Genomic DNA, 26,578 nt, shown 5'->3' with positions numbered 1-26,578 from the left:
TTAAGCCACCACAAGCCACACTTAAAACATGGACAGACATCCCCTTATACCTGGCTAATGGGAAACCAGAACATCCTCTTGGATGGACTGAGGTGGAAATGGAGCTACATGCTGATACCTGTGGTTGTGCTGTCTCCTCAGGCACTGGCATTCCCTGTGGTACTGGGACTGCATTTGTATTTTTTAGTGGAATGCAAATTGATGTTGCAAGGAGCTGCTACTAGTTCCATGGGGAAACAGGGAGACATGTTTTCCAAACCAGCCAACCAGTTGCACTAAACGATTAAAAGGCTACCAACCATGTTCCCCTTTTCTTGGCGGATGCACCTTGGGTCATACAGCCTCCTGTCACGGATGTGTCTGACCTCTTAGAAATGGCAACTCAGGACTCGCACCTAGAAGCAAGGATGAGAGGGAGACTTTTGGAAATGTTGCAAGCGAACAACGATGTCTGTACAACCAGGGTTGGACGCACTAGTTTGCTGAAACATAAGATAATTTTGGCAGATGAAGTTCCAATAAAACAAACCTTACCGCCTCTCTCCACAAAAACGAAAGGTATTAAAGGACCTTCTGGATGAAATGTTGGCGAATGGTGTGATAGAGCAATTCTCCTCAGCATGGTCCTCGCCAGTGGTAATTGTCCCCAGGAAGACAGGGAAACCTAGATTCTGTGTGGATTACAGGAAACCGAACGCCAAAACTCCTAGAGATGCCTACCCTATTCTGACCATCCAGGAAATATTGGAATCCTTGGCAAGAGCCACAGTGTTCTCTGCCCTGGACCTGAACAGCAGATACTGGCAGGTAGAGATGGATCCTGATTCCCGAGCACAGACAGCCTTCATTTGCCCGTATGGTCTTTTCCAGTTCAGAGTAATGCCTTTTGATTTGAAAAATTCCCCTGCCACTTTCCAAAGGCTTATGGACGTGGTACTGGGAAAGCTGAAGGGATGCACGTGCTTTGTGTACCTGGATGACATTATCATATAGTCTCACTCATGGGACTAGCATTTCAGGGATGTCCAAGACGTTATGGATAAGCTCAGGAAGGCGGGTCTAACTGTGAACATGAAGAAAAGTAAATTCTTCCATTCCTCTCTTACCTCCCTCAGACATGTGGTTTCATCCAAGGGTGTTCAGGTGGACCCGGAGAAAACTCTGGCCGTTCAAAACTTCCCAGTGCTCACTAACAGGAAGTCCCTTGAGCATTTCCTGGGCATGGCTGGATGGTACCACCATTTTGTGCCGAATTTCTCCCAGATTGCAGAACCTCTTAATGCCTTGAAAAGGAAGGGAGTGAAATTCTTTTGGTCACTGGAATGTCAATCGGCATTCGAGACTCTTAAAAAGTTCCTGGTACAGCCTCCTATTCTGGGACATCCAAACTTCAACCTGCCATTTTTAGTGTATACGGATGCCAGTGAGGTCGGCCTGGGTGCTGTACTGGTTCAGCGGCCAGAACATGGTCATGAAGAAATTCTAGCTTATGGCAGTCGTAGTTTAAACCCAGCCAAAAAGAACTACTCTGCCACAGAGCTGGAATGTCTGGCAGTAGTATGGGCTGTGGAGAAATGGTGCATGTACCTTGAGGGACACCTCTTTACTGTAGTGACAGATCACTCCTCACTCCTATGGGTATTCAGAACCACCAAGCCAAGTACGCAACTGATCTGGTGGGCACTGAGACTCCAGGAATTCACCTTCAGTGTGGAGTACAGGAAAGGGAAATATAACACGGTCCCAGATGCTTTGTTTAGGGCCCCAAGTGATAATGAAGCATCCACTCATGACTCCATTTGTGCCACTGTTGTGTCTGCTGTGCCAAACTCCTCAAAAGAACTGCCTATTACCATCGAGGCGGTGTGGAGGGTCCAGCAGACAGACCCTGAGAGCAAAGCCATATATCAAGATGTGATGGATAAGGGAGATGTAGAGGTGAGAGCTAATACCACCTTCACCGTATTGGAGGACATGGTCTACCGGGTTGTGAAACTACCTCACAAAACTACTTATCAGGTATACATACCTGAAAACCTGCGTTCACAACTGCTGACATTGTTCCACCACGACCCTCTGGCTGGCCATTTCGGAAGATACAAGACCTACTAGAGAATGCAGAATCTGGTTTACTGGCCAAAAATGAGCTGGGATGTCAAGCAGTATGTAACACATTGCCAAGTCTGTCAACTCTACACCCGCAGAGCCGCAAACCAGCAGAGAAATTACAACAAACAGAGGTAGGATGGCCCTGGGAAATGTTAGGATTGGATTTAATGGGTCCTTTCCCCAGGAGCTCCAGTAGAAATCTGTACTTGCTGGTGTTTGTGGATTACTACTCCAAATGGGTGGAGCTTTTTCCCCTGAGGACAGCAACAGCTGAGTCTATCTCGCGCATCCTCACCCAAGAAATTTTCACTAGGTGGGGTATACCAGATTACATCCTCTCGGACCGAGGCTCCCAGTTCATATCCTCCATCTTCCAAGCCACCTGCAAGACATGGAATGTGTCACAGAAATTAACATCTGCCTACCACCCGCAGACAAATCTCACAGAAAGAGTGAACTGTACTCTAAAAAACATGATAGCATCTTTTGTGGGTTCCCAGCACAAACAGTGGGATAAGCATCTTCCAGAGTTCAGGTTTGCGCTAAACTCAGCCGTACATGAATCCACAGGCATCACCCCAGCTGAACTCAATCTTTGTCGACCACTGAGGGGACCACTGGACGTAGTGCTGCAGCCACAAGACGCTGTGCCTGACTCTGCAGTCTACTCTAAAATCTCCCAGCTAAATGATCTGAAGGCCTTTGTCTCTAAAAACCTTTCTCTGGCCCGTAAGCGACAGAAAAGAAATTACGACAAACACCATAGGGATATGAGTTTTGAGGAGAAGGACAGAGTTTGGCTACGTGCTCATCCCATGTCCAAGGCAGAAAAATCATTCACTGCAAAGCTCGCTCCGAAATGGCAGGGTCCCTATCGGATCCTCCAGCAGACTGGATCTCTTAACTATGAGGTGGTTCTTGAAGACAGCGGGGAAGACCATCAAAATGTGCATATCTCTCGCCTCAAACCTTGCTATCCAACGGCTGAAGACATGGATGAGCTGCAGCGCCATCAACTGCAGGGAATATTTGAGGAGGAGACAGAGGTTGAGGAGTTCTTTGGATTCCAGACTACCGCTACACAATGCAGTCCGACAAGTATGGTTCTCCTGGCAATCGCCAAACCCAGACTCGTCCATCAGATTGCCAGATGGAGAAGCACGATTTGTCACTCCAGAGAGCGCGTCTCCACTGCTCTAGAGTCCAGTGATGGCATGCTTTACACCACTGCATCCGACGCTTTGCATTGCACTTGGTGATGTATGGCTTGGATACAGCTGCTCAGTCATGGAAACCCATTCCATGAAGCTCTCTGCTGAAGCACTGTTCTTGAGCTAATCTGAAGGCCACATGAAGTTTGAAGGTCCGTAGCAATTGACTCTGCAGAAACTTGGCGACCTCTTGGCACTATGCGCCTCAGCATCCGCTGACCTCACTCCGTCGGTTTACGTGGCCTACCACTTGGTGGCTGAGTTGCTGTCGTTCCCACACATTTCCACTTTCTCATAATACAGCTGACAGTTGACTGTGGAATATTTAGGGCGAGGAAATGTCATGACTGGATTGTTGCACAGGTGGCATCCTATCACAGTTCCACACTGGAATTCACTGAGCTCCTGAGAGCGACCCATTCTTTCATAAATATTTGTAAAAGCAGTGTGCATGCCTAAGTGCTTGATTTTATACACCTGTGGCCATGGAAGTGATTGGAATACCTGATTCTGATTATTTGGATGGGTGAGTGAATACTTTTGGCAATATAGTGTATGTATATATGGAGGGAGGGCGGGTTGGGTTTTCTTGTTTTTAATGTTTTTAAATGTTGTAAAGCACTTTGTGTTGCGTTTTAATTGTATGAAAAGTGCTATATAAACAAAGTTTAATTGATTGATTGATTAATTGATTGATTGATTGATGAAGGTCACGAATTATCTTCAGCATCAGACAGTGGACTCTTCTCAATACTTGTTTTGCTGGATTTCGGTGCTGCATTTGATACAGTTGATCACAACATCACAACGAATATAGAAAGGTGTAGATGACCTGTAATATTTCTCTTCTAAATTCAGAATAAACTGGAGTTATGGTATTTGGCCCTGAGTGTCAGAAACCATTGTCCAACTAGATAGTTACTCTGGATGGAATTGCCTTAGCTTCCAGTTTTACTGTGGGAAACCTTCCATTTATTTTTGAGCAGGATGTGTCTTTTAATTCACACGTAAAGCAAGTCTGTAGGATGATCTTCTGTCACCTGCTCGTATTGTGAAAATCGGGAAGCTTCTGTCTCAGAGTGACGCTCAAAAACTAGTCCAAGCATTTGTAACCTCTTGGCTGGACTATTGTAACTCCTTACTATCAGAATATCCCAATAATTCTCTTAAAAACCTCTGGCTCATACAAAATGCTGCAGCCAGAGTTATGGCAAGAACCAGTAAGAGAGAACATATTTCTGCTGTATTAACTTCCCATCACTGGCTCCCTGTAAAATCCAGGACATAGTTTAAAATCCTGCTTCTAACAGATGAAACTCTTAATGATTAAGCTCCATCCTATCTTGGAGACCTTATTGTACCATATCATCCTAACAGAGCCCTTCACTCTCAGACTGCGGATTTACTTGTGGTTCCCAGAGTTTCCAGAAACAGGATGGGAGGCAGAGCCTTCAGTTTTCTGTTTTCCTCTGTTGTGGAATCAGCTCCTAGTTTTGGTTTGGGAGGCAGACACCCTCTCTCTTTTTAAAATTAGGGTTAAAACTTTCCTCTTTGATAAAGCTGATAGTTAGGGCTGTGCAGGATCACCTGAGACACTCCTTAGTTATGCTGCTATAGGTTTAAACTGCTAAGGGACTTCCCATGATGCACTGAGCACCCCCCCACTCTCTTCTCTTTCTTTCATACAGTTATACATCACCATATCTTCTCACTAATTTTATTTCTTCCTCTTAATTTGTATTCATTTCTCTCTGCAGCTGACTCTGGGTCTGGAGCGACAAGTCTCTGATCTGCAGTCACTGACCTCACTGATCTCCAAAATGTTAATTTCTCTCTTACGTATTGTTTGTCTATTCTCAATTTGCTATCCTACTATTCCAATGACTCTCCCACTCCATTTATCCTCACGCTTATCCCAATCAGTCAAGACAAATTGCTGCAATCCCTGAGCCAAGTTCTGTGTGAGTTCTTTGTTTTCCTGCCTGGTAAGGGGCAGGCTTTTTGTCAGAAAGAATTCCAAAGGTAACTTTGGATTTCTTGGGTTCTCTGTTTAAAATTTGTCAGGTTTTCACCTTAGTTTGTAAGCATGTAAATGCTATAAGATGACGTATGCTATGAATTGATGCTATATAAAAAAAATTGAGTTGAATTGAATTGAGAGGGCTAGCCGTTCCGCTTTGAAAACTGTTGTTTAGTCTGTGGGTCATAGCCACTTACAAAACTCTCATCATCCTCAAAATGAAGAATGGGTCATTATGGGCCTGTTGACAGGGATCCTCAGATTTTGACATAGCATTGATCCACAGTAAAATCACAAATGTGCAATTGCAAGTGGTTACAAAACGTGCATAATACAGATCCCGATGCTTATGTCACAATATCACATGGCATCCTGAGTCAAGATTTACTATCTGCACCAGTTACATGAGTATGACTTTGCTGCGCTTCGTTTGGGCACAACAGAAACAGCATCTGAACTTTTTGATTACACCTTGTGTAACTCACTCTGGCCTCATTAGCAACTCACAAGTATAGGATTTTTTTGGGCCCTTTTGGAACTGGCTTACACATTTTGGGACCTCATTCAGACTGCCTAAGTCAAAACTTATTTGAAAAAAAATGATATATTAACATGGACATACTAGTGTAATTTGGTAATTTGCTGTAGATTCATCAGCAAAGTGTAAAACAGATATCCAAAACAAAACTACAAAACATGAATCATCTGATTAAGCTCACCTCAGATTTTCTAAATCTCATGTGGTTGCACATGATGTGGAATTCTCTCACACTTTTGGTGCTGACTCCTTCAACAAAATGTGATGCAAAGAAGAATGGATAAAACAACTGGCTGTGTTTGTTTTGAGGAAGGGCAAAGGTCAAGTTCCTGCTTTCACCATAGCGATATAGGATGTTTAGGATGGTGCTGCTTGCTGTTTTGTGTGTCTTGAGGAAAACAATGTGAGACTGTGGATGGCAGTTTGCTTTAGTTGGACCACTGTTTCCATGAGCCTCTAAAAAACTGGATATAGTGGGAGCATTGACGTTCCTTTTGTTGGGGCCTGCATTAAAATCTTTCCCGATTCTTTTGGAGGAAAAACCTGGATGCTCAAGACTTGGCTTTCTTCCTTGTTTTGGTAGAAACGTTTTTCCAGGTGAAGCTATTCTTGCTTTCATCTGAGAGTCTGTAGCAATGTTAATGACTTCAGCCACACTTCTCAAGAGGTTGTCATCTGACAGTTTTCCATAGTCTTTGTTTTGATGATGAAGATCAGCAACCTGTTCCGTCTGTAGTGATCTCATGTCTGGCTTCGCTGCCATAGAAGACTCAGAATGCGTGTCCATCCAGACATTTTGTAGAGTGGGATACAGACTTGATTTGACAGGGAACCTCAAATGTGGAAGTCCTGTTAGCTTGTCATTCCTGAAAAAAGTCGTAAATACAGTCAGTATGATGTAAATTGATGTACACCAATGCAATATTTTACAAAAAAATTCTCTGCAGCACCAGAATGAAAGAAATTGTAACATGAATCTGAATGTGGTTAACATACAAACACAAAAAATATATATTTTAAAGCTCGAGTTCTGATTAGGGTTGAAGGGTTTCTGCCTGGTGGTTACCACGAATAGAGCTCGCACCATGATGAGCACACTGCAGTGGCTGGACAGGCAGACAGTAAGTAGGCTCCGACACTGAGTGCAGTGTGGAGCCGCTCTTTATTGCTACTGGAGGATGAGCTGCAGGTGCACGGCTCCCACAGCTGTTCTGCATCCACATTGATTTCCCGCAGCACGGATGCAACAAGTGGAGAGATGCACAGCCACAGCAGAGGGGCAGACAGCAGCAAAAGGGGTGGGGTGGGGGCATGGGGGACGAAACCTGGGCTGTGACAGGATTCCTACCATTCCCTGCTTTGTCTTTGATACACCATACGTGTCACGGCCCCCTTCTTGGTCTCTGCACCTGTCTCCACCTACCTTTCTACCTTTCTTTGTCCTTCCCTCTCCCTCCTCTCTGCTCTCCGCTGTGTTGCTCTCTGCAGTGGCTGCAACTAATAGCAATCAGTCTCCTCAACTTCATCAGCAAAACTCCGGGCAGCTGCGGCGCAGCACACCTGTCCCTCATCCTCAGCAATAAAAGCCGGTTCCACACTCCACACTCTGCCAGATCGTAGCTTCAGCTCCTACAGTCAGTTTGCACTTGTTGCTCCTGTGCTTTTCGTGCTTTTGACTAACATCTTTTCTCAGTTTGCAGTCACCCGCTGGCCACTCTGCCTGGTACTGCATCCCCGCCCTGCCTCTGGACCCCTAGCCTTGCCCTGGATTCCCCTGGCCCCCCTCTCCGGATTCCCCCCAGCTCTGTTCTTTTGCCACCTCTTGGACTCTCCCCGGCCCATCTCCGGATTCCCCCCAGCCTCATTGAGTGCACCATCTCCCCCCCGGACATTCTTCAGACCACCACAGCCGCTCTCCGCTGCCCACCCACTCCACTGGTGCTGCGCCCCTGGGTGGTCAGTCTCCAGGACCTTGTCCACCCCTCGTCCAGCCCCGTTAGGGAGTCTTAGTTTAACCCTCTTTAGTTTATTCCTGGCTTTAGTTATTAGTAGGACTGGGACTTTTATGCGTTAATTTCGATTAATTAATTACAACGAACGCGTTAAATAAATTAACGCATTTAATCACACCTTTCTCAGTTCCCTCATTTCTGGCATACCAGTAACTCTGATGAACATTCCAGCCCAGTAGGTGGCAGTAATGAACCTAAAGTCTATTTGCCACTCGAAGCACAGGAAACACTGAGTGACGTCAGTGCACTGGTGAACAGTGAAGGATTGCGCTTGTTGGGCAGAAAGTTTTTTTTGTGAAAATCTTCCTGATGTCAGCTTGGATATAAGCATGGTTGTGTGTAAATTATGCAACAAAGAGTTTTCTTATCACTGCAACACTTCAAGCCGATGGTACCACCTCAATGCAAAATATGTTGCTGTTAGCTCCAGAGCTAACGTTAGCTATGACAGTCTTGCTAATGGCTAACAGTGTAGCCATCTCATAATACACCACTTTTAAAGACAGTGTTTGAGTTTACAAAAAGTCTTAAAATATTTAATATAATCGATAGAATTGCACTTTGATTTTGCAGTAATCTGTGAATGTAGGAGACAGATGAAAAATGCAGACAAATATAAATGAAGCAAACAGTTGTTGTTTAAGTTATTATACTGTCGAGGCTCCGCCTCCTTGGAGGAGGAATAACTTAAACAACAAAAATATCTGTCTTTTAATAACTTAATTATAAACTTTTTGTTTATAAAAAATTACACAAATAAAAATTTATATTCCTAAAAAAAAGAACCATCAAAATGACACCATTTATCAGACCCAGAAACAATGAAAACAGAATGAATCTATGGGTTTTCAACTTTATGAAGTTCCTTGAACTACTTATGCTTTTATTATGTACCATACAATGGAAAAAAAACAAACCAAATCCAGGCTTTAAATCATCAAAATCGCTTTTTTCTATGTCCCATTTTAAATTTTTTTTGAAATTTTAAATTATAAACACATGTCTATTCATATATTCAACTGTCAACCACAATTTTATTTGAATCGAAAAACTTCACTTATTGTGTCAAATATTGCTATTTGACAAAAGTGTGATTAATTGTGATTAATTAATTACAATGCCTGTAATTAATTAGATTACATTTTTAAATTGTGTCCCACCACTAGTTATTAGCAATCTAGCCCTTACTTAGATTCTCCATCCTTCTGTTATCTCTTAACTTTTGTGTTAATAAATTCATTGATTGTTTAACCTGATCCTGCCATGGTCTGTGTGTTCTCTGCTTAGGTTCACCACTCCTTTTGACAATACAACAGTCCTGGTACTGGCAAACAGTGTAGTCAGCCTGCAGTCGACCACTTTTCAAGACACTGAAAGTGCTTGAGATTATAAAATATCTTAAAATGTTGAATATAATAGCTATAATTGCACTTTGAATTTGCAGTAATCTGTGCATGTAGTCGACAGATGAAAAATGCAGATAAATATAAATGACACAAACATTTATACTGTTTCTCAGATGTCTCTGCATTGATTCAGTTGTCAACCGAAATTTGCTTCAATTGAAAAACTTTACTTAGTGTGTCAAATATTGCTATGTGAAAAAAATGTGATTAATTGCAATTAATTAATTACAAAGCCTATAATTAATTTTGAGTCCCACCACTAGTGTGTGTGTTTGTGTGTAAAAATAGATTCAGAAAACTTTATTTGTCCCCAGGGGGGCAATTAAAAAGGCACGTAGAGCAGGCAGTGTAACAACGATGTAATAATATTTTATATATTTATATATATATATATATATATATATATATATATATATATATATATATATATATATATATATATATATATATATATATACATATATATATATAAATACTGTCAAACGTTTAACATTTTTAATCAGATTAATCACAGGGTTGCTGTGGATTAGTCTGTGGTGTGGAAGAGGTAGGGACAAGCAGTCTGGAGCTGGTTGGAGGTTGAACGTCCCACCTGCTAGCCTGTTAGCTTTCAGCTGTCGACCACCTCAGTGAGAGGAAGCAGAGGATGTGTACGGTGGAAAAGCAATGGGCTGTGTAGGCTAAACCACACCAGGATGGGAAAACCCCAGGTAAGCTGTCATGGCATCAGCTGGTGTAGTGGCAAGCACTGACAGTTCTTAGACTGCTGTGACTTAGAGTTGGCACCGGTCGGTTGTCTTGATATTGCTGGGACGCTAACAGTGCATGAACATCTTGGCAAGTAAGCAGAGAGATTGGTGCTAACCAAACATCTCATTCTCAGGTGAAATTTGGAGGCAGTGAACCACAGGCTGAGGGGATAGCTTCCAAGTATATCCAGGGTAATTATTTGTGGATCAAAATGATTCAAGTAGGGATTTAGTGATCAGAAACAGAGCACAGAGATGGAATGGTAGCCATAGCACATCAGCCAATTGATTTAGTTGAATTTAGAACTGAGCAAATATTGTTCAAAGCAAACTACAAGTTACTCCTTGACAACATGAAACAACTGTTCAGAAGCAACACTGGAAGAAGAAATTCTAAATAAATAATAAAAAGCCATTTGCTCATATCACCATGAAAAGTAGACGTCAGTTTATGGAGTAAACTTATCGAATAGTCCGGATAAAGGTCTCAAAATGAGTACAATTATAAAACAATTTTAAAAAGGCTCCAAAAAAAGATTGCTTGAAAAGTCTAATAATATGGAATGGTAAATGTGTTCTGGGGTTTCTAAAGAGGTATAAAAATATGAGGTTTGATACAAACAGGAAACATTAAGATATGAGATGTACAGATATGTAGCAGGTAGAAAGTAATAAGGTAAACTTCATCCTACTCATTTTCAGACATTATTTAAGATTGTGGATTTGGTTTGGCTGTTTTTTGTTGTTTTTTTTATCATTGTGTGTTGATTTTTGTTTCATTTTTATGCTTAAGCTCTTAAGTGTGAGATTTCATTGTTGTTGCTAATCATTGACATATCCCAGACTGTGATAATCAAAAAAAATATTTCCACTTAGAAATTTTCCATTAAATAATAATGAAAAGTTTTTTTATTAAATAAAAATGTGACCGTTACATTATCTAAACAAACTGACATTTAAAGGGTTAAATTCTAACTATTGATGAATATATGGTAGTCGTTGGTTACAAAAAACTCAGTAAGGGTGAAAATAATATTAATATGCAATATTTTTATAGCAGTTTTTCTGAAGACCCAAAGATTTCTATGTGACATTCTTAAATTTATGCCCGACAGTTAAGGATTGCCATGGCGTAAGCAAAAATAAGGTTAGATTAATTAATCACGCTAAAGGACCCAAATCAAATGCATATAAAACTGTAGATCTTTTGTAACTGTAGCATTGCTGTGGAAAAGTATTTGCCCCCTTACACATATCTTCTATTTTTGCTCGTCACACATAAATGTTTCAGATCATCAAACTGATTTTAATATAAGACCAAGATAACCCACGAAAACACAAAATGCAATTTTAAAATCATGATTTAATTTACTGAACAAAAAAGAATGCTGTCCAGCCCACCTTGTCCAAGGAGAACAAGTTGAAGCCCCTTTATCTACCAGTCTACCAAATGACCAAATTCATTTGGCAAATAGGTTCAGTTTCACCAGCCACACCCACATATGGTTACTGCCAGGCTTGTTGAATGTAAACATCACTTAAATAGAACCTGTGTAGCATTGTGAAGTAGCTAAAGGGGGTCAAAAAGCAACATATGATTCCATGTTCTAAAGAGATTCAAGAACAGATGCGAAACAAAGTAATTGACATTCATCAGTCTGGAAAGGGTTACAAAGTCATCGCTAAGACTCTGGGAATCCAGAGAACTATGGTGAGAACCATTATCTACACATGGAGAAAATATGGAACAGTGGTGAACCTTCCCAAGAGTGGAGCCTACCAAAATATCTCCCAGAGGACATCGATATCTCATCCAGGAGGTCACAAAAGAACCTTGCTTAACATCAAAAGAACTGCAGACCTCACTTGCCTCAGTTAAGGCAAGTGAGATCTGAACTGGGCGAAAATGGCATCTTTGGTAAAGTTGCATGGTGCAAACCACTTCTGACTAAAAGGAGCATAAAGGCTTGTTGGATATTTCCAAAAATAAAAAATAAAAATAAAAAAATTCTGGATGAGCTCCATGAGTTTTGGGATAAAATCATGTGGGCTGATGAGTAAAAGGTGGAACTTTTTGGATGATGTGATGTCCTGTTACATCTGGTGTAAAGCTAATACGGCATTCTACAAGATGTACATCATACAAACAGTGAAACATGGTTGTGGTAGTGTCATGGTTTGGGGACACTCTGCTTCAACAGGACCTGGAGGACTTGTCATAATTGATGGAGCCATGAATTCTGCTCTCTGTCAGAAAATCCTCTCAGAGAATATCCGCTCACCATCCATGGGTCATGCAGTGTGACAATGAGCCAAAGCACACAAGCAAGTCCACCTCTGAATGCCTTGAAGAGTTGGTGAAGTTTTTGGACTTGCCGAGTCAAAGTCCGGACTTCAATCCATTTGAAATGTTGTGGCTGGACCTTTAAAGGGCAGTTGGTGCTCAAAAATCACCTGTCGTGGACTACTAAAACTATTCAACAGAGGAGAGGGCCAAAATTCCTCCATGGCAATGTAAAAGACTTATCACAAGCCATGGCAAACATTTAATTGCAGTTGTTGCTGCCAAGGCTGGCCCAACCTGTTATTAGGGGACAATTAGTTATTCACAGACATAAAACAGTTTTTCAATAAATTGTCAATAAACCATAATTTAAAAACTACATTTTGTGTTTTATGGATCATCTCTGCCTAATATTAGATAAATATAAATGTAAATTTGATGATCTGGAATACTTAAGTGTGGGAAATATGAAAAATATAAGATATCAGGAACAGGGTAAATACTTTTTCAAAGCATCATGCATATGTGTTTGGAGACTCTGGTTGCCAAGGAGTTTATATTATAAAGTTCCTCATTGTCTTAGTGATACTTAATCCTGCTTTTAAATATGTAAGAAAGACAGGCTACATGAATTCTATAACTCCACATAGAAAGATACAATCTATGGAGACCTTCTCTTGTGGTTTTGTTCTTTTTTCTAGTAAACTGAGCATGTATAGTGAAGAAACTTGTTGGTTCTTTAGCACTGGTCTAGCTTGGGAACAGCAGAACAGTGATGAATATAAACATTTTCTGGTCCAGCAATATCCCTTTTCTTTAAATAATACAGACATTAATCACTCCACCAAGTGTGAGACAGTATGTAAAAAAAACGACTCATCTTATTTTGTATTTAATGTGACAAACCTATGCTAGCAGGTGCTGACAAAATGCCCATATGACTGAGTTAATTTAATCACAGATCACTTTGGTTTAAGCTTAGTCAGGTTTAGTAAGGTCAGTGCTGAGAGTGTGACATTACCTGGTTTGGCGGGTGACAAAGGTCTGAATGGCAATACAGACCACAAGCAAGATGAGTAGTATGCACAGAGAATGATGCCTGCTGCACAGCCATCTCCTCAAAGACCTGCTGGAATGAAATTCTTGAGATGAATGAAATAACTTTGACAGCAGTTGTAGATTGATGGTAATCATTTAAGAGATTTGATTTAGAGTGGAGGTCATGACATCATGAGAGAACACTGAGTAACCTTTTGCCATCACTGCCCTTCCAGAGACTCTAGCTGCTGAGTGCAAAACAGAGATTTTTTCTCTGCCTGTCTATATTCTATGTGCATGCTTGAGGACATGCTTGGTCAGTAGCAAGACTGTGTGAAGGGGGAGCATGGCAATTCCTCTCTGCATGTGCAGATTTATTTGTCCCCAATTCAATATAATCTAGAAGTAGGATAATGATGCCAGGACAGAAAATAGGATAGTAGGTTGACACACAAGACTCTTCCTGTTTGTGGAACATAACTGATGTCAACTTAGCTGTGTGGCGAGGCCAACAACCCAATAGCCTTACAAATAAACCAAATCAATTCATTGATGGAAGTTAATCAGTCCTATGGTTAGCCATGAATTGCTCTCTGTCAAAGTATGCCTAATTACCAGTCTATGGATTTCTTGCTCCTGTTACTTGTAGAATTAGCTGACCGACTTTGTATTGTAGGTGTTGTTGCTAACTAAACCAGTTCACACTAGTGGGACATACTTATACTTGGCTAACAAGGAATTCTCAGTCAGGCTTTTGCTTTGCTGACATGGGAGAAGAGGTCAGAAAGGTTATTTTTATGGACCTGATCAGAGGTGTAGTCCAGGTAATATCAAGGTGGATAAGCAAAGCAACTGTCTAATTTTAAAAACAAATGTTTAATTTAAACCACACAATAGAATGAGTTCATTTGTGGAGTTCCTTATGCGTACCTTCACTGGTTTCATTGGAACAATGACATTTACATTTGTAGGTATTGGAAAGATCTATGGGTAAGTAGTGTCAGAAATTTGGATCAACAGTACAACACAATCCGTAAAAAAATGTATAAAACTCACATACAAGGACTCAGTCACTCAAACCACAAATCTGACTACTATTCCAGTCTCGTCCGCTCCAACGAAGGTAACACCAGGTCACTATTTTCACTCCTAAACAAAATTCTCCATCCACCAGACTCCCCACCCCCCACCTGTACTCTACCGACACCTGTAACTCCATTTTGCTATTTTTTAATCAGAAAATTCAAGATATCCACCTCCATCTAAGTCCTAACCAGTCGCATTTCTCCTCCTCTGAACCTCTACCGCATTGTCAGCCATTACCCTCTTTCCAACTCCCATGCCCTTCCACGATCATGATTTAATCTGTAATTCCAAGCCCTCCATATGTCAGTTAGAGCCTGTCCCAACAGTTCCAGTCAAATCCTGTCTCTCCTCACTGCTCCTCCTCATAACTCTCCACTGGAATTCTTCCCACTCTTCTTAAAACTGCAGCTGTCTCCCCAATCCTCAAAAAACCTGGTTCAGATCCTAACAATTTCAATAACCACCGCACCATTTCTAACCTGCCCTTCATCTCCAAAAAACTAGAAAAAACTGGTTTCTCAACTCCATTCCCATCTAACTCATAATAACCTGTACGAACTATTCCAGTCTGGTTTCTCCCCCCGCCACAGTACAGAAACTGCTCTCATAAAAATCACCAATGATCTCCTCCTAGCAGCTGATTCTGGATTACTCACCATTCTCATTCTCCTTGATCTGAGTGCGGCCGTTGACACAATTTCTCACTCCATCCTCCTCAATAGACAGTCCACCATTGGCATCACTGGCACCCCCTTGACTGGTTTCATTCATATCTCTCAGGCCGCACTCAGTTCATCCAACTCAAGTCCTTCTGTTCCCAGCCCTCCCCTGTCTCTTCAGGTGTGCCCCAGGGCTCTGTCCTGGGGCCCCTTCTCTTCATCACCTACTTCCTTCCCCTTGGCAATATCTTCCGTAAACACAACATTCATTTTTATTGTTATGTGGATGACACCCAGCTCTACTTATCCAGTAAACCCAACTCCACATTCCCACCCTCCTCCCTCACCAACTGCCTGTCTGAAATAAAATCCTGGTTCACCTCAAACCTCCTAAAACTAAACAGTGACAAAACAGAGCTTCTTCTCACTGGAACAAAATCAACACTTTCCAAAATTGACAATTTCTCCCTCACCATTGACAGTGCCTCAGTTTCTCCCTCCCCTCAGGTTAAGAGTCTGGGTGTCATCCTTGATTCCTCACTTTCCTTGCAATTCCATATCAGTAACATCACCCGGTCTGCATATTTCCATCTCTACAACATCAATTGTCTCCGCCCCTCCCTCACCCCTACTACCTCCATCCTGGTCCATAGCCTTGTCACTTCCCGCATTGACGACTGTAATTCTCTTCTCTTTGGTCTCCCTCACAAATCCCTCCATAAGTTTCAACTGGTCCAGAACTCAGCTGCTCTCATCATCTCCAAAACCCCCTCATTTCATCACATCACCCCCGTCCTACAGCAGCTCCACTGGCTCCCTGTCAAATCCAGAATAGCATTCAAAATCCTCCTGTATACATTCAAGGCCATCCACAACCTCGCCCCTCTCTATCTGTCTGATCCCCTTCACATCGCCTCCTCCACCCACTCTCTCAGATCCTCTTCCTCCATCCACCTCACAGTACCCCCTGCCCACCTCAGCACCATGGGGAGCAGGGATTTCAGCAGCTCTGCTCCCAAACTCTGGAACTCACTCCCACCAGACATTCGAAATATTGATTCTCTGCCTCTCTTCAAATCCAGACTCAAAACTCATCTGTTCAAAATTATTTATTTTGTCTAACTGCCTCTTTCTTCATGTATGGTTTTTTTTATCTCTGTATGTTTTTTTTTTTTTTTTAACCTTTTTGTATGGTTTTTATCTGTTCTGTTGTATTTGTTTTTCCTGTCAAATGGCCCTGGGTGTCAAGAACTTACAAATAAAATGCATTGCTATTATTATTATTATTTTTTTTTATTATATTATTATTATTATTATTATTATTATTATTATTAGATCTCCATCATGCTCATACAGGAATCTGATATCTAGGGAAAAACAGAAGAACAACCTCTCTTCAGGTGATTGAAAATGTCAATGTGTAATCAGACTGCTCGTAAAAAAAAAAAAAAAAAAAAAGCTCATTGACAATTGATTGGGAGAGGAATAATATTGCATGGCTGCAGTGTATGAACCTGTCATTATCTGTGATCAAACATTTCTATCCTGACAGGAGTGGTCCCTTTTAGGATGAACATGTCCCCATCCATAGTGCACGAAGGGAATGGTTTGATGAGTATGAAAATGATGTGAATCATAAGCATTTTCCATTATAATCACCTCGGCCCATTTGAACCCTGTCGGGAGATTTTAAATCAGCATGTTAGAGAGCACTCTCAACCACTTTTTAAAAAAAAAAACCAAATCTATACCTAAACAATACCTTTTGAAAGAATGGTTGTCCATCACTACAGTAGTGTTCCAAAGATTTTCTTAGGTTTTATTGAAAGATGGCACCACTCTAGTGACAGCTAGTTACAGCAACTCTCGCCCACTGAGTATCTTTTTTCAGTTTATTTTCATTTTAGTCTTGTGTTCTCTTGTTTTCCTTTTACAGTTAAGTTCTACGAGTGAAAGGCCTCAATAATGGACCTGAAATTTGTGCAGTTTGCTCTGATTTTTCTGCTGTTTTTGAATCTGCTGTTCACATCTGTGATAGCAAACCCAGTGCGCAGCTGTGAGTCCATTATTTAGTCTAGCAACCAGCTTTCAGCCCTCTGTAGCACTGCGAGGCTTACCGGTGAGAGACCTGATGTCCCCCACAAGCTTAAAAGGAGGAGAAGGGGGAGCCGTGCTGGGACATGCATCCTGCATGCATGTACATGCAGGAGGTACACACTCAGTCTCTGCAGGCCGCAGACACAGCACCTACAGGCTCTCTTCCTTATTTTATGGCCCAATCAGAGACAATAAAATGGGCCACCAAAGTGGCACACACACGCACGCACGCACGCACGCACGCACGCACGCACACACACACACACACACACACACACACACATATATATATATATATATACATATATATATATATATATATATATATATATATATATATATATATATAGCCAAAAGTATTCACTCACCCATCCAAATAATCAGAATCAGGTGTTCCAATCACTTCCATGGCCACAGGTGTATAAAATCAAGCACCTAGGCATGCAGACTGCTTTTACAAACATTTGTGAAAGAATGGGTCACTCTCAGGAGCTCAGTGAATTCCAGCGTGGAACTGTGATAGGATGCCACCTGTGCAACAAATCCAGTCGTGACATTTTCTCGCTCCTAAATATTTCACAGTCAATTGTCAGCTGTATTATAACAAAGTGGAAGTGTGTGAGAACAACAGCAACTCAGCCACAAAGCAGTAGGCCACGTAAACTGATGGAGCGGGATCAGTGGATGCTGAGGCGCATAGTGCCAAGAGGTCGCCAACTTTCTGCAGAGTCAATCGCTGCAGACCTTCAAACTTCATGTGGCCTTCAGATTAGCTCAAGAACAGTGCTTCAGCAGAGAGCTTCATGGAATGGGTTTCCATGGCCGAGCAGCTGCATCCAAGCCATACATCACCAACTTCAATGCAAAGCGTCGGATGCAGTGGTGTAAAGCACGCCGTCACTGGACTCTAGAGCAGTGGAGATGCGTTCTCTGGAGTGACGAATCGCGCTTCTCCATCTGGCAATCTGATGGATGAGTCTGGGTTTGGCGGTTGCCCGGAGAACGATACTTGTCGGACTGCACTGTGTCAAGTGTAAAGTTTGGTGGAGGGGGATTATGATGTGGGGTTGTTTTTCAGGAGCTGGGCTTGGCCCCTTAGTTCCAGTGAAAGGAACTCTGAATGCTTCAGCATACCAAGACATTTTGGACAATTCCATACTCCCAACTTTGTGGGAATAGTTTGGAGGTGGCCCCTTCCTCTTCCAACATGACTGTGCACCAGTGCACAAAGCAAAGTCCACAAAGACATCGATGACAGAGTCTGGTGTGGATGAACTTGACTGGCCTGCACAGAGTCCTGACCTCAACCCGACAGAACACCTTTGGGATGAATTAGAGTGGAGACTGAGAGCCAGGCCTTCTGGTCCAACATCAGTGTGTGATCTCACAAATGCGCTTCTGGAAGAATGGTCAAAAATTCCCATGAACACACTTCTAAACCTTGTGGAAAGCCTTCCCAGAAGAGTTGAAGCTGTTATAGCTGCAAAGGGTGGACCGACGTCATATTGAACCCTATGGATTAGGAATGGGATGTCACTTACGTTCATATGTGAGTCAAGGCAGGTGAGCGAATACTTTTGGCATTATAGTGTATGTATATATATATATATATATATATATATATATATATATATATATATATATATATATATATATATATATATATATATATATAAACATTCATCATGTCTTCTTATTAACGCAGTAGCTTTCAGATCTTTTGTTCAGAAATAAGGTGAACAGATAGATATTGATTACCTTGACAGTTTCAGAAACAAACAGAAAGCAAAAAACAAAACAAGCACAAATACGCATGATAGCAATAAAACCATAGTTACATTACCTACTTCTACCTCTCTGCCTCTCTACCCCTCTACCTCGCAATCTCTTCTGTCCCTCTCAACCCGCCGGCCAGCAGACAGATGAGTCCCCCACATAAAGAGCCGGGTTCTGCTCAAAGTTTCTTCTCGTTAAAAACTCCCGTTTTTTTCTTGCTACTGTCGCCTTAGGGCTTGCTCTGGGGGTTCCATAAAGCATCTTGAGACAATTTGACCTGTAATTGGCGCTATATAAATAAAATTGAATTGAATTGAAATTGATAGATATATAGATAGATAGATAGATATCTCACAACCCGGTTCACCTCCTGTCTGTGGACAAACCTCTGGTACACAGATGCCAGCTGTCACCTGCACAGTCAAGAGATGGTCTGAGGAAGCTGAGGAGGCTCTCAAGGACTGTTTGGACAGGACTATGTGTCTGTGAAGTGTTCTGTGAGAATCATGGACAGCCTCATCATTGACTATATTAACCCTTTATGCGCCACAGTTTTTTCAATAAAACATTCAGTTTTGGTATCACTTTTTCAAAAGGTTGTAACTTGAAAATGATTAGAGATAAAGGCATACTGTAAATGAGGAAAATCATCAGTATGATCCAAAGTTTGTGATGGGAGTAAATTCACTCATCTAATTTGCACATTATGACATCACCAGGCGGCGGACATATGGATTACATAACTTTTACAGATGTTTATCGATCAAGATGTCATTGCTTGGTTCAGAATTTGTCAGATTCCTGTCTCCACGATACCCAACAGGCTCATCAAAATGTTTGATCCACTTTTGATACTGTTCCTCATCTCTCAAGCAAACCCAGCCATCATCGTCATTTACGGTGGGGCCTGAACGCCACTGCGGCCTCCGCCGCTACTATCAGTGCATTTTCTCCCGCGTCTGCCGCTATTTCCGTGGTTTTTTGCATCCCCGCTAGCCACCTCACCATTAGCAGTGTTTTGACCACCCCTGCTACACCCACCACATCCCCTCCTGCCACCCTGGACACGGTGAAGCAAAGCATCGGCTCCAGTATGTGCTGCTTGTGGACTGTCATGGCGCACGGACTTGTCCCGTTACGCACGGACACAGTGTCACTTTCTGTCACACTGGACAACTGAACATCTTCATCAGAGGGTGACTATCCCTCCTCAGAATCTGAGTCAGCCATTACCTTGACGAAGTACTTTGTCAACGGTGAACAGACCTCAGCATGGTGAGTTTTCTCTCACTGTCTTGTGCTCTGTTGCGCTCCGACTACAACCCTCGTCTCCTCGACCGGGAGGCGGTTTTCAAACTCTATAAACTCCAAAACTTTGAATGAAAACACACCCATGAATGATGCTCAGATTGAAGTCCCAGATGTCCGCCATCTCCTGGTGTAAAGTAGTAACTACATGAGGCATCATATTTGCAGGTATGGCTTGTTATGTTCAGCAATGATGCTTGTTGCAATATTGCGACTTTGGCACTTAAAGGGTTAATTTCTGTGTGGAATACACTGTGTCCACCAGAACTGGTCTCCAGATCCAGCAGGGTGGCTTGAAAACCATCTCTGGCCACAAAGACCCCAAGATTGAACTGAAAGGGGACCAGGAGTGAGTGAATAACCTGAACACCTTTTTTAACAGTCAGCCACCCCTCCCCAGGCCCAATCCACCCTGCTGAAGCCACAACTGCATTTGTCTTCACCCCTGCAGACAGCGCCACCCCTGCTGTATCCCTCCTTCTTACAGCTCTACCACAAGTGTCCTACCAACACATGTTCCCTCTCCCACAGGGCCTCATTTTCACAACCAGCACACAGTCCCCCTGTCCAAACCAGCCCTTGTCAACATCCCAGATGAAGAAGGAACTGAGGCTGGAGATCAGGAAGACCATGGGTCCAGATGGCATCAGCTCCAGGCTTCTCAAATCCTGCACAGATCAGCTGAGCAAGGTTGTGGAGCATGTTTTCAGCATGAGCCTGTAGGACCGAATGAACTTCTGACGACTGGAAGAAGGTATTATGGACTGATGAATCAAAATTTGAAATCTTTGGTTCATCACCCAGAATTTTTGTACATCATCGAGTAGGCAAAAGGATGGTACCTCAGAGACATGGAGGAGGACATGTAATGGTCTGGGGCCTGTTTTTCGGAATTCAAGGTTGGTGACATAGAAAGTGAGAGGTACCCTGAACCAAAATGGCTACCACAGCATTCTGCAGCAGCATGCAGAACCCTCTGCTATGCATCTAGTTGGTCAGGGACTCATCCTACAGCAGATAATGACCCAAAACAGTCCAAGCTATGCCAGAACTACCTTAGGAAAAAAGTACAAGTCAAAAGTTTGTATATACCTTCTCATTTAATGTTTTTTTCTTTATTTTCACGACTATTTACATTGTAGATTCTCACTGAAGGAATCAAAACTATGAATGAACATACAAATGGAATTATGTAGTCAACAAAAAAGTGTGAACATAGTGAAAACATGTTTTATATTTTAGATTCTTCAAAATAGCCACCCTTTGCTTTCATTACTGCTTTGTACACTCTAATTCTCTCAATCAGCCTCATTAGGTCGTCACCTGAAATGGTTTTCCAACAGTCTTGAAGGAGTTCTGTCACACCCTCAACCTCAGCTGCTCAGTAGGGGAAGACTCTTCTCCTTTCTCTCTTTCTTTCTCTTCCTCTCTCTCTCTCTCTCTCTCTCTCTCTACCAGGTGGCGTGTGGTATGCGGACAGGTGCTGCCAATCGCAATCAGCAGTCTCGGCGGGCGAGCAGGTGGGAGTGTCTCTCAATCTACACCTTTCTTCCATTAAAGCCAGACGCTGCCACTACACTTCGCCAGATTGTGAATTACCCTCGTTAGTACTGACCGTTCGTTCCAGCTCTCTGTTCTCATGCTCTTGCTCACCGAGCTCTCTTGTGTTCCAGTTCAGACTCCTGCCTGCTCGCCTTCCAGCTGTGTCTCCCCTGGAATCTCCGATTCATCGTCAGCCTCATAGTGCAGCCAGGACACCATCGTTGCAGCACCTGTCCGCTCCAGACTGGTTACCCCTGCCTCACGGCACTTCTTCAGACCCTCCGTCTGCCCATTCCCATTCCCCGGACTGCTAAGTTCCCTGCCTTTCTCTGAGCCAGTGTAGCTCTGACATTGTTAGATCTTGTACCTCGTGATTCTGCACTCTCAGCATTGAGCTTCCTGTGACTCATAGTTTTGTAAATAAATACGATTAATGTTAAGCTCGTTCTGCCGTGTCTTCTTGCCTGCAACTGAGTCTCTGTAACGGCCTCATAGCAAGTTCCAAGAGATGCTGAGCACTTGTTAATCAAGCCATCTGTATTGAGTTTAGGTCAGGTGACTGTGGAGAGCAGGTCATCTGATGCAGCACTCCATCACTCTCCTTGGTCAAACAGCCCTTACACAGCTTGGAGGTGTGTTTGGTGTCTTTGTCCTGTTGAAAAATAAATGATGGTCCAATGAAACGCAAACCGGATGGGATGGTATGTCGCAGCAGGATGCTGTGGTAGTCATGCTGGTTCTGTGTGCATTCAATTTTGAATGAATCCCCAATAGTGTCACCAGCAAAGCACCCCCACACCATCACACCTCCTCCTCCATGCTTCACGGTAAGAACCATCCATGGGGAGACCATCTATTCACCTTTTCTGCGTCCCACAAAGACATGGCAAGTGGACCCAAAGACCTCAAAATTAGGACTCATCAGACCAAAGCACAGATTTACACTAATGCCTCCTGTCCATTCCTTGTATTTCGTGACCCAAACTAATCTCTTCTGCTTGTTGCTTTTCCTTAGTAGTGGTTTCTTCACAGCTATTTGACCATACAGGCCTGATTCATACAGTCTCTTCTGAACAGTTGATGTAGAGATGTGTCTGCTACTCGAACTGCATGTGGCATTCATCCGGGCTCCAATCTGAGGTGCTGTTAACTTGCAATTTCCAAAGCTGGTGACTCGGACTAACTTCTCCTCAGCAGCAGAGGTGACTCTTGGTCTTCCTGTCCTGGGGCGGTCCTCACGGCTGCACTTGGAGATCCATTCAAAGGTTTTGCAGTTTTCTGGACTGACTGACCCTCGGTTCTTAAAGTAAATATGGACTGTCATTTCTCTTTACTTAGCTGATTGGTTCTTGTCATGACATGGATTCTAACAGTTGTCAAATAGGGCTGTCAACTGTGGACCCCCGGACTGCTCCGTTTGACCTGACCCTCGCTCCCAGAAGAGGACATGGCGTCATCCCTGGCCGCCACAGCTGTGATCCGCCGACTGCTGTCAGCACCAGTGTGTGCCTCCCCACTGACTGCCGATCCCTGGGAGCCTGCCTTCCCCGCTCCTTCCCACATAGTGAGTTGTGGCCTTAGTTTATTTGTAATTATTATTTTTGTAAATAAAACTTGTTTAATATATCTGTCCACCTGCTCTGTGTGATCTCACTCTTGGGTTCAATTCAATTCAATTTTATTTATATAGCATCAATTACAGGTCAAATTGTCTCAAGACACTTCACAGAACCCATATGTCTGAACCCCCACACCCCCCACACCATGACATATTTATTGAATATTAGAGATAATCTGTCTGATATTATCTTTATATTGGCTCCAGACCAATCACAAAAAACAAAGTGCATTTTTACATGAAGATATTTTAAAGACTTATTGAAAACCTATATCACCCTTGTGAAAAGGTAACTTTACAAGCATGAACTGCCCTTTTAAGGTATCTCAAATGGGTTAAAGTCGGGACTTTGACATGGCCACTCCAAAACCTTCATTTAGTCCTCTTTGAGCCACTCAGAGTTGTAATTGCTTGTGTGCTGTGGGTCACTGTCATGATGCATGTCCCATCTTCTTCTTAAGGTTTCTTCCCTATTAAATGGGTGTTTTTCTTGCAACTGTCGCCTTAGGGCTTGCTCTGGGGGTTCAGGCATATGGGTTCTGTAAAGCGTCTTGAGACAATTTGACCTGTAATTGGCGCTATATAAATAAAATAGAATTGAATTGAATCTGTGCTTGAACTTTAGGTCATGAACTGATGGTGAATATTCTCCAGGATGAGTTTCTGACATAGAGCAGAATTCATAGCTCCATCAATTATGACAAGTTGTCTAGGTCCTGTCGAAGCAAAGTGACCCCAAACCATCACACTTCCACCCCCATGTTTCATTGGTGGCATGATGTACTTCTTGTAGAATGCAGTATTGGCTTTATACCAGATGTAACAGACCCATGTCTTCCAAAAAGTTCCACCTTTTACTCATCAGTCCACAGGACATTATCTCAAAAATCTTGGGGCTTATCCATATATTTAAATAGTTTTTACAAATGGCAAACAAGTCTTTATGTTACTTTTGGTCAGGAGTGGTTTGTACCATGCAACTGTCCCATGGATGCCATTTTCGCCCAGTGTCTTCCTTTATTGTGGAATCATGTACACTGACCTTAACCGAGGTAAGTGAGGACTGAAGTTCTTTTGATGTTAATCAGGGTTGTTTTGTGACCTCCTGGATAAGATGTTGATGTGCTCTTGGACAAATTTTGGTAGGTTCCACTCCTAGGAAGGTTCACCACTGTTCAATGTTTTTTCTATGTGTATACATAATGGCTCTCACTGTTGTTCTCTGGAGTTCCAGAGTCTTACCAATGACTTTGTAACCCTTTCCAGACTGATGAATGTCAATTACTTTGTTTCGCATCTGTTCTTGAATCTCTTTAGAACATGGAGTCATATGTTGCTTTTTGAGACACTTTAGCGACTTCACAATGCCAGACAGGTTCTATTTAGTGACGTTTATATTCAACAAGCCTGGCAGTAACCATATATATGTGTGATTTGTGAAATTGATTCATTTGGTATATTGGCTAGAGCTAGAGGGACAATATACACTGCCTGTCCAAAAAAAAAGTCGCCACAATACGTACGTAGCATAAAGATTGGACTCTGGAGCAATGAAAGAAGGTCATGTAGTCTGATGAAGTCAAATTTACCCTGTTCCAAAGTGATGGACCCATCGAGGTATGAAGAGAAATGGATGAAGTGATGCACTCATTATGCCTAGTGCCTACAAGCCTGTAAAAAAAAAGTTCAAGATGGTGCCACTCTAGTGGCAGCTAGTCACAGCAGCTCTCGCTCGTCGAGTATTCTTTTCTGTTCATTTTTTTCCCTCTTGCTTTCTCTTGGGTTTTTTTTTTTTGGTGAAGTTGCACTGGTAATTAATGTCAATAATGGACATGAAATAAGCTCAGTTTGCTTTGATTTATCTTCTGTTTTTAATCTGTTGTCTGCATCGGTGATAGCAGACCCAGCGCGCAGCGGTGAGCCCGTTGTTTACTCTAGCAACCAGCTGTTAGCCCTCCATAGCACTGCGAGGCTAACTGGTGAGAGGCCTGATGTCCCCCATGAGCTTAAGAGGAGGAGAAGAGGAAGCCATGTGTTCCCCTCTCTGCTAATGCTAACTCTGCTTGTGATGTCCTACACACAGTAACAAGCAAGCTGTAGACACAGCACCCACAGGCACTCTTCCTTATTACCGAGGACTTTAATCATGCCTCTCCATTGTCCACACTACCCACCTTCACACAATGTATCACCTGCCATACCAGAGACAGTAAAATACTGGACCTTTTTTATGCCAACACCAAGGAGGTACATACATCATCTCCTCTTCCACCATTTGGTAAATCCGACCATTTACCTCCTTCACCTCCTTCCTGTGTATAAACCTTTGATACACAGACAGCCAGCTGTCACCCGCACAGTCAAGAGATGGTCCGAGGAAGCTGAGGAGGCTCTCAAGGACTGTTTCAACACGATCATGTGGGAAGTGTTCTGTGAGGATCATGGGGAGGACATCGACAACCTCACTCACTGCATCACGGACTATATTAACTTCTGTGTGGATTACACCGTGCCCACCAGGACTGTACGCTGTTTTACCAACAGCAAACCCTGGATTACTCCTGATATAAAGGCTCTCCTAAAGGACAAACGGAGTGCTTTTAGGTCAGGAAACAAGAAGGAGATGAGGTCGGCACAGAGAGAACTGAGGAGGAAGGTCAGAGAGGGGAAATGCAGCTACAGGAAGAAGATGGAGGATCAGCTGCTGCAGAAAAATGTCAGCGGGGTTTGGAGGGGCCTGAAAACCATCTCTGGCCACAAAGACCCCAAGACTGAACGGAAAAGGGACCAGGAGTGGGTGAATGACCTGAACAGCTTCTTTAACAGGTCTGAACAGCCAGCCACCCCTCTCCTAGACCGGTCCACCCTGCAGCACCCACCAATGCATCTGTCTGCACCCCCTGCTGACTGCATCACCCCCGCTGCATCCCCCCTCCTTAAGGCTGGGTTATACTTTCCACACGAATGAGCCGCGCGGAAATGAGCCACACTGAACTCCGCAATTTCAGCAGTTTGTTTTAATTTCACACCATGAATTGTTCATAACCCGGTTGTCGTGGTGATCTCTGTGTGATGAATCGTATAAGTGCATGTATTTCTAGACTTCAGCTACGAGTAGGTCCTGG

The 26,578-nt window shown here is 42.7% G+C and overlaps 1 protein-coding gene across 3 annotated transcripts in view; it reads right to left on the bottom strand.

The window, feature by feature from the left end:
• The window catches only part of gal3st2 (galactose-3-O-sulfotransferase 2), a 43,747-nt gene that overhangs the window by 7,685 nt on the left and 9,484 nt on the right, over positions 1-26,578 (bottom strand). Inside the window, exons 2-3 of one of the 3 annotated variants that reach the window (XM_055012238.1) lie at positions 13,351-13,455; positions 6,060-6,744 (exon numbers count right to left, since the gene is read on the bottom strand). In XM_055012238.1, coding sequence (XP_054868213.1) covers positions 6,060-6,744; positions 13,351-13,455 — 790 coding nt within the window. Of the gene's footprint in view, positions 1-299; positions 396-6,059; positions 6,745-13,350; positions 13,459-26,578 lie in introns of those variants that run through there. The other 2 variants (XM_055012237.1, XM_035947047.2) reach the window with 2 other exon arrangements.

The sequence above is a fragment of the Amphiprion ocellaris genome, chromosome 7 (genome assembly GCF_022539595.1).
Source record: "Amphiprion ocellaris isolate individual 3 ecotype Okinawa chromosome 7, ASM2253959v1, whole genome shotgun sequence".
In the NCBI taxonomy this organism is placed as follows: domain Eukaryota; kingdom Metazoa; phylum Chordata; class Actinopteri; family Pomacentridae; genus Amphiprion; species Amphiprion ocellaris.
Note: the sequence above shows the minus strand (reverse complement) of the source record. Positions and strands in the feature narration are given on the sequence as shown.